At 28.1% G+C, this 9,631-nt stretch overlaps 1 protein-coding gene across 1 annotated transcript; it reads right to left on the bottom strand.

Annotated features, from left to right (window-relative positions):
* Nucleotides 1-5,778: 5,778 nt before the first annotated feature.
* On the bottom strand, nt 5,779-7,560 carry LOC148803064 (exopolygalacturonase-like). Its single transcript, XM_088896412.1, has 4 exons — nt 7,361-7,560; nt 6,950-7,261; nt 6,330-6,842; nt 5,779-6,230 (listed from the first exon to the last, which is right to left on the bottom strand). Exons 1-4 carry the CDS (start codon nt 7,478-7,480, stop codon nt 6,006-6,008), a joined length of 1,170 nt encoding a protein of 389 aa, XP_088752538.1. The 5' UTR covers nt 7,481-7,560; the 3' UTR covers nt 5,779-6,005.
* Between the last annotated feature and the right edge of the window lie 2,071 nt (nt 7,561-9,631).

The following is a 9,631-nucleotide window of genomic DNA, read 5'->3' as shown; positions in this document are numbered from 1 at the left end:
GTTATTTAACAGAAAACTTTCAATAATTATTGGAGATTAAACTACTATTATTGATTTTTTTTTAAATTTAATTTATTATACTTATTGTATTTTTGTTATAACTAATTGATTAGTATTTATTAGAGATTAAACTATTATTTGAGATTATACTATTTATTGTTTAAGTTAATATATTTTTAGTACTTATTGTATTTTTTCATTACCAATATATTTTCAATAATTATGTATTTTCACTATAAATTTTCAATAATTATTGGAGATTAAACTATTGTTATTTATCCGAGATGAGACTATTAATTTAGCTGAATTTATGAGTGTTCATGAGTTGGTTCGGTTCGGTCGTATGCTATTTGGCCAACCAAATTGACCTGGTCAGGTTGGGGAGTTGGTCAACTGAAACGACTGACCTTTTGTAAAAACTTACTCCACTCAAGTTGTGTTGGTTTGGTTAGTTGGTTCAAAAGATTTAAACTTAAAAAATTAAATTGAATTTTAAAAATTATAGTGCAATTATTAGAAAATAAATTTAAAAATTAGATTTATGATATAATACATTTTACACTAAGAAAATTGGGAAATTTCCTACTTTTCCATATTAAAAATTATATTTAAAATATAAAATATTAATATATATCCATGGTTAGGTCGTCTGATTTTGGTCGATTACAAATTACCAAAGTGATACAAATCCAACTTGGTCAAATTGGGAAAATTTTGAACCAAAGCCGACTTAAAATACTTGAAAACCGACTAACTCGGGTCGAGTTGATCAGGTTGGTCAGTTTCATCGATGAATAAACCTAACTGAAATTAATTATTGTTATTTTTGTATTATAAAAAAAAATTATTAAATATAGTATATAAAATATGAATAATTATTAATTATTTAAAAAATTGAAAATATAAAACAAATGTATAATCTTATGTGTTTCTATTAGGGTCATTTAATAGAACATACCTTATAGTTTTACATATTTAGTTAAACCTACCTTATAGTTTTCATTTTACTAAAACATCTCATATATTTTACAACTTATTTACTTAATCAAACTTTCATTAATTAGTGGGAACTTGTGCAATGCACGGGCTTTGTTAAGTGAAAGCTAAACAATAGAAATGCATAAAAGTATATAATTATTTTACATTTTAACTTTTTAATAACCAATTTAATAGAACACCACTCGAGTTGGTTGGGTTTCTAGTATTTCCAATTGGTTTTGGTTAAACAACTTTCCAACCTGATCATTTTAGGTCAGTTTCGGTTTAGCCATTTATAAGGCGACCCAACCATATATTTATATATATATATATTAATATTTTATATTTTAAATATGATTTTTTAATACTGGGAAGTGGGAAAATTCCCATATTTCTTAGTCTAAAATATTTTATATCATAAATTTAATTCTTTTTTAATTTATTTTTAATAATACCACTACAATTTATTAAATTTAAATTCAATTTTTAAGCTTAAATATTTTGAACAAACAAACCAAATAAAAAATAGACCCAAACCGATACATCCCGAGTTGATGGGTTTTAACTAATGGTTATTTAGTTTTGGGTGACAAACTCCCGACCTTACCAAGTTGATTTGATAGGCAAAACTACCTACAATCAAACTGAACCAATCTTTGAACACTCCTAATTTTAACTAAATTAATAGTTTAATCTCCAATAATCATTGAACATTTATAGCAAAAATACACAATTATTGAAAATAAATCTACACTGAAAATACAATAATTACAAAAATGAAATAAATACTAAAAATATATTAAATTAGTCAATAAATATTGTAATTTCAAATAATAATTTAATGTCTAATAAATATTAATCAATAAATTATAAAAAGTACATAATACTAAAAACAAATTTATAACAAAAAAAACAATAAATTAAATTTCAAAAGTTAAATAATAGTTGTTTAATCTCCAATAATTATTAAAAATTTTCTATTAAGTAATAAAATAAAATAGATTTATTAATAAATATTGAAAATATATTTATAAAAAAATAAAATAAATATTAATTTTAGTACATATAAATATATAACAATTGTACACTATTATCACAAAATTAGTACTAATAAATATTAACTTTTTGAAAGTTACTTTCTATAATTATTAATTGGTATGAGTGAAATTAGTTATTTACAATATTATTTTGTTATTTAAATAATATTCTTATTTGATTTTTTAAAATATTAATTATTCATTGAATTTAATAATCTGTAAAATTATAATCAGTACTATTTGTACACATAATTCGTTATTAATTTTGTCAAATATTAAATTATTACTAATATGAATATTATGAAATGTGCTGTAATTATTTTTGCACTTTTAAGAATTTTTTTAAATTTATTACATGATTTCGTTATTTTACCTATTTAAAATTTAGTCTTGTTAATAATTTCATAATTTAAATATTTAAGTAATACATAAAATATTTAAAAATTTTCATTATTTGAATTTTATGTATTTGAAAGTTATTACGTAATATTAAATATTTTTGTTATACAATTATTTAGCTATTTTTAATGTTTTGTTATTTAGGATATTTATTTATTAAAATATTTAAATTATATTTTATTTTTAAAGTTAAATTTGTATTATTTGAATAACATTTAAATTGAATAATTCATAAAATTATAATTTATATGGTTACTACATAATTTCAATGATGAATTTTGTAAAAATATAGAATTATTAAAAATACGAATATTATTAATTCTATTATAATTAATTTTTGTGTTTTGAATAAATATTTTAAAGTTAGTATATACTTTCATTGTAATATTTGAATAATTCTAAAATATTTTTAATTGACACTTTCATTTGATTGATCTACATAAAAAGTTGAGGAGAAGATAAATAGGAATTAGAGATAGTTTAGGAGATAATTTCTATACTAAACTAGAGATAATTTATGAGATAAATAGGAGTTGGAAATAATTTATGAGATAAATAGGAGTTGGAAATAATTTATGAGATAAATAGGAATTAAAGACATTTTTTTAAAAAGTGGGGGGAAAGTGGTGCTACTTGGCTAAACATTAGAAAAAGCTAATCCCTCTTTCTTATGGCTATTGGAAATAGTTATGCCTATATTATTTACTTATTGGTTTAATGGGTAGTTATGTGGAATTAAAAAAAAAAATTCAATTGACACTTTCATTTAATTGATGTACATAAAAAGTTGGGGAGAAGATAAATAGGAATTAGAGATAGTTTAGGAGATAATTTCTATACTAAACTAGAGATAATTTATGAGATAAATAGGAGTTGGAAATAATTTATGAGATAAATAGGAATTAAAGACATTTTTTAAAAAGTGGGGGGAAAGTGGTGCTACTTGGCTAAACATTAGAAAAAGCTAATCCCTCTTTCTTATGGTTATTGGAAATAGTTATGCCTATATTATTTACTTATTGGTTTAATGGGTAGTTATGTGGAATTAAAAATTAAAAAATTCAATTGACACTTTCATTTGATTGATGTACATAAAAAGTTGGGGAGAAGATAAATAGGAATTAAAGATAGTTTAGGAGATAATTTCTATACTAAACTAGAGATAATTTATGAGATAAATAGGAGTTGGAAATAATTTATGAGATAAATAGGAATTAAAGACATTTTTTAAAAAGTGGGGGGAAAGTGGTGCTACTTGGCTAAACATTAGAAAAAGCTAATCCCTCTTTCTTATGGTTATTGGAAATAGTTATGCCTATATTATTTACTTATTGGTTTAATGGGTAGTTATGTGGAATTAAAAAAAAAAAAAATTCAATTGACACTTTCATTTAATTGATGTACATAAAAAGTTGGGGAGAAGATAAATAGGAATTAGAGATAGTTTAGGAGATAATTTCTATACTAAACTAGAGATAATTTATGAGATAAATAGGAGTTGGAAATAATTTATGAGATAAATAGGAATTAAAGACATTTTTTAAAAAGTGGGGGGAAAGTGGTGCTACTTGGCTAAACATTAGAAAAAGCTAATCCCTCTTTCTTATGGTTATTGGAAATAGTTATGCCTATATTATTTACTTATTGGTTTAATGGGTAGTTATGTGGAATTAAAAATTAAAAAATTCAAAATAACAGGAAATTAGGAGGGGGTTTGGAGCAAGGAGAGGCATGATGACATGAACCGTCTTGCTATATATATAGATAGATATTACGTATTATTTAAAGTATAGTATATATTTTTGGGTAAAATACTCAAAAAACCCTAGGTATTTGAAATATTAGACAACATCATTATTTCTTAACAGAAGGGTATGATGTTTATTTTTCCCCCTTTTTTTCAAAATTCCAAAGCGTGGCAACCATCGATGTCCTGCTAATACTATGATCTTCTAAATTTAATTCACAACACAAATCTATGTAGATCCACATAACAACAACTAACACTCCTCTATCTTAACCCAAGTTAAAACAAACGAGAAGCACACTTCAACATATACAAAAGTGGGTAAAATAAATACAACTCTATGACCCAAACAAAATGGTTCATCATTCTGAATTTGTGTCTTCACAAAGTAGTCTTGAAAGTTGATTTTGACTCTTTGAAACATAGAAGAAGGAAGAGGATGACTACTCCAGGAACTCGTATAATCTCCTTGCTGATAGGAGGCAATGATCATTCTTTCTACATTCCACACTCATCTCCTTGCTTAACTTTTGACAATAGCACAAAGTATTCCTTGTTATGTCGAGGTGGGTTTTTTATTAGGGAAAAGATGGCTGAAGCTAGTAGATAATTTGGGGGATAGAAATCATGCCATGCCAGTTGAGATTGTTCTTTCTTGCTAGAAATTCTTAACCAATTGGTTCTAGAGGTTGTTTGAATACGAGGTAGCTGTTTATCGGACATGGCCACAATTGTTATTATTTCTAGAAAACTTGTTGTCATCATGAATAGCAAATAAAGGCTTCAAATAGTGAATTGGATATATTTTTCTTGTGAATAGAACAATATCCTAAAAGAGGATGCATTTTTGAAATTATAGACAAAGAAAGTGGATGACTGTCAACTCTATGTGTTTTGATAATAATAAGCTCATTGAGAACCTTATGAATTTGCTAAATTAAATGTGCAACTGTATCCATTAAGTTAAGAATGATTAACAAATGCTAAGAGAAGTAAACCATGAATAGAGATTTGGGTAGTGTCAATCATTGTGAATCATTCTAATGAAGATGATAATTCAAAAGATAAACCAAGAAGGACATTTACTACCAAGGAGAAGCCTATTAAGAAGCATTGTATTATTCCTATGTTTGTAGTGCCATATCATGTTTGTGAGTGTAGAGTTAGTGGTTTGCTAGCTATGTTCTAAGATAGAACACACTGAAAGTTTTGGATAGGACCCATAAAGACTATCCAAGGGTATCTAGTCTTTTAAGTAAGAAATTGAAGTCATGTTGTAAAATTAACGATAAGACCTATAAGATTATCCATTATAACAATCTTGCCAGCACCTAGGAAGTGCAATTGGTTATATACCCTTTGTTGGCACCTTCCTCTTAGGTTAGGCTACTTGGGGCAACAATAAGACCAATTTTGGGTGTATTAGACTACACTTTGATATCTCACTAAATGAATTTGATGATCTTAATAAATACTTGGAGAACCTTAATGAACTTTGTTAAGGCCCTAGGAATTTCTTTCCTTTACCAAGCTCAAGTTTTAATGAGATCCAAGTTATTAGATGATTGTGCCAACTACCAATTAGAAGGATCCCTTGATTAAAGGAAGTAAAATTAATTTAAAGCCTTGGAGATATCCTATATTAGATGTAGGGATGGGAACAATGCAAATTTAGGGAGGGTTTTGTAAATTGTAAACCCACATCTAATTTTGTGTTACATATAAGTTCTAAAATAGCAAAATAGCATTGCACACACATCAAAATTTGAATTATTTAATTAAAACATGTAGAAAATACATAAATTATTAAATATCCTTCACGCAGTTGTTCCTGCATTGGGTGGTTAGCAAATAGGTGGAACTTGATGGCCAGTAAAAGTGGGCTTGACATTTAAACACGTAGAATTTCCGGGTCCTAGTGGTCCATTATAAACCAAGTTGATTTCTCCAATCTCCACATTCTCACAAGGCACAGCTGGACTGCATGAAATTATTACACATTCTTGTGTTGCCGAAGTGCCATGAATGTTTTCAAATTTAACTCCACTCACCTTAACACGTGATGGTTGCTGCAAAGAAGAAAACAGGAAAAAAATATATCATTAAACCCACTAAATCTTTATGTTGTACTAAATTTCCCTTAATACTAAGTAAAAAAAATTGCTTACCTTGTCACAGATTGCGTGTGGACAGTAGTTTTGGTCTAAGATAATTGGATTAGAGACATTGTTCATAACTATACCAATAAAAGAGATATCGGAAGCACTTCCAGGCTTAGAGTTGGGCCATGTTTTAATCCTCACACCATTAGCCGTATTTGTCAAAGTGCAATCACTTACATGCACTCCAACCACTGGTTCTTCATTGTCATATTTGCCTAAACTTCCAATGCTAATGCCATGCCCTGGTCCACATGTTACCTTGCTGACAGTTAAATCTTTAGTACCATCACCAGCTGAGACGCAATCATCACCTGTTCCAATTGTAGTATCCAAAATTTTCACTCCAGTTGATCTTCCAACATGGATGCCATCAGTGTTAAGACTGTTCTCTGGTGCTGTGACGGTGACATGTTGGAAAGTCACATTGTTTCCACCAAATAGAAAAAGGTTAAACATCTTGCTATTCAATGAGGTTATGTCATGGATGACACCATTGGTGATAAAGTTGAATCTTACGTTCTGTTAATTGTACCAAAACAAAAGTTTAATAAATTTTAATGTCATATCATTAATAGTAAGCAAAATAGAGTTTGGATTAATTGTACTTAATTCATCGAAAAACTCACTGTTGGCAGTAGCCGACAAGTGTCAAAATGTAGGCTACAATCGTTCGCTTTCCAAGCCTGTTGTCCTTGGCCATCAAAGGTTCCACCTCCAAACACTGTGAGGCCAGTGATGGTTTCAAAAACAACCCAGGCATCGGATTTAAAGGCAGATGGATCGGCTGGAGCCTGTACCACCCCTTCAATCCGAAAGTTTATTTGTCCTTTGCAGGGTCCTAGAAACTTCACTTCATTCAATGTATACGTCCCTTTTGGAATAATAACTTGAGCTGTCCCTGTTGCTGCGCATGCATCTTTCCAAGCGTTCAATAGAGCCTTGAGTGTGTTTGTGTTTATACATACAAAACAAAACTTATAATGAATTTGGCATTCTACATATTGAGTAAATATCATTAAAGTCTATCAAACTCTAACCTGTGTGATGTCTGCACCGGCTGCTCCACCATACTTTGTCACGTCAAAATCTTGGGCCTCTGCAACACACAACAAAAAGAACAATAGAAATACGATTTGAAGATTCAATTTGGAACCCATTTTCTATTCTTGCCCTTCTACTTTCTTCTTCCTCTTAGGATCTATTCTCAATTGGTGCTAGAGTTTAAATGTTGATTATATATATAATAGAAGGTGTTCATGGTCTTCCACTTTATCAAAGTTACAAAGGCCAAAAACCTTGCAAAGCCAACCACATGTCAATAGGCTAGGTTACCAATAACAAAAACTTTTCCTAAATATAGATCCAGATCTACAACTCATCTATTTTCCCTCTCATTTTCCTGGTTCTTCCTCTATTAAGGAGAGACCCATGTTTATGAGCACCTGACCCTACATGTTAAAATAGACATTTCCCTTCTTTTGACCTACCCTCTCTCATTTTCTCTCCCCTACCACCCCAGCTAAGTCATCTTGCCTTTTGTGTTATTTAATTAAATAAAATATGTTTTACTAACTTTTGTGTTCATCCAAACAAATAATACATATTTATGATTAACAATTCCAACTAAAAAATAAAAGAAATAATATTTCAAATTAGCATTTTATAACTATATGAAATAAATAATCTATCAAATTCAAATTTACATCAAATGGTGATTTTAATCATAAGAAATTTATACAAATAAAATATTAATAAGAGAATAACTATCATAACACTTCAAATTTATAAATTTGTGCATGATATATATCTTACAATTTTTATATATTTGTATAATTATTAGTTGATATTTTAATCTATGTTATATAACATTAGGCCACTCACCTACTACCCAAATAGAAGAATAGTTTCTTTTGTTAGATTTAAAAATATAGTTTTTTATACAAATAAAATTATGTGGTATAACCATATGGTGAATCTTTTATGCAAAATTGGAGGAATTCAATGGTAGAAAACAAAAATGCCTTAAATATGGGATTTAATGAGAGAATGGGAGTTAATACCTTAATCATAGGTCTTATTGAAGGGAATTTGATGAATTAAAAGTGATGACAATGAAGACAATAATTTTAAGATTCTTATTAGAACTTATGTAACAAAGGTGGGTTTGGATCTAGCGCAAATACAAGTGTGTGGACCTAGTTGTGTAACCAATTGTAAATTAACTCATCAATGTTCCTTATGCTTGGGACCCACATGGGATATGAGCCTCATGTATATAGAAACACTAGTGTGTTCGCTTGTGATTGGCTACACACCTAAGTTTGCACACTTGTGTTGAGACCGAATGTGCTCTGTACACCAATCTCATAACACACTTAGCCATGCATTGGGAGCATCTCCCATGCATGTATGTTGTCATTAAGAGATGTTCCCAATGCACAAGTACAATGTGCTCTGAGAGGATGGTGTGAGGAGTAAATCCAAATTTACTTGTGTTCATATATAGTAGATCTCCTGGCAAGAAAGACTAATTGAAGCATAATGTGCTAATGGATTTGTTGCCTTTCAACTTTAAGACTTATATTTAAATTGTCTTGTATTTTAATTTGTTGTTTAACCAAACATTCAAATTGTTTAGCTTATCACCCTTACAATAAATTTAATCAAGAGTTGTTTCAATTTTACTAGTAGAAAAAACATTAACTTGGTTAACAACCAAATGACCTTATTGGTTGACTATTAACCTATTTAACTAGGTCAATAGGACATGAGAAAAGACTTTTTTTTGGTATTTTTAGCAGTTTTCATTATTAATAACAATAAATTCTATTTGCATATTTTTTGTTTAATATGAATATATAATATGATATTAAAAGATATGCTCTTTTTTTTGCAAATTTAGTAAAAATTTTTATATTATTGTTATTATTTAATTTATTAATCTCATGTTATCTTGTTAGGTTAGGAGGAAAATACAGTTTCAATTGATTTTTATAACATACATTTTTTGTTAGTGATTTTTTATCATATGCCTAAATCAATTGGTTACAAAAAACCAATAACTTAACCACCATGCTATTGTTGTAATCAAACCACTAAACCATTTAACCTAGTTTGTGGATTATGGGTCAAACATTAATTCTCTTGCTCCTGATTTTAATTTTATTTCTATCATTAATAAAGGATCATTATTATTTAGTACACTTACTTTTTTAATATGACAAATACACATTAATGGAAATGAACCCACATTTTCTACAAAATTTCTATTTTTAAGAACCTTTTGTTTTTATTTATTTATTTTTAAT

Source organism: Nelumbo nucifera, chromosome 1 (genome assembly GCF_055504915.1).
Source record: "Nelumbo nucifera cultivar China Antique chromosome 1, China Antique-T2T, whole genome shotgun sequence".
Taxonomy (NCBI): Eukaryota; Viridiplantae; Streptophyta; class Magnoliopsida; order Proteales; family Nelumbonaceae; genus Nelumbo; species Nelumbo nucifera.
The sequence above is the reverse complement of the archived record's forward strand: the minus strand, read 5'-3'. Positions and strand labels throughout refer to the sequence as shown.

Excerpts from the sequence above, each read along its gene's own strand:
- LOC148803064 (XM_088896412.1), bottom strand. The coding sequence starts at position 7,480 with ATGGGTTCCAAATTGAATCTTCAAATCGTATTTCTATTGTTCTTTTTG. Across the intron at positions 7,262-7,360 it reads CCGGTGCAGACATCACACAG|GCTCTATTGAACGCTTGGAA; the intron begins GTTAGAGTTTGA and ends AACACACTCAAG. Across the intron at positions 6,231-6,329 it reads CACACGCAATCTGTGACAAG|CAACCATCACGTGTTAAGGT; the intron begins GTAAGCAATTTT and ends TCTTCTTTGCAG.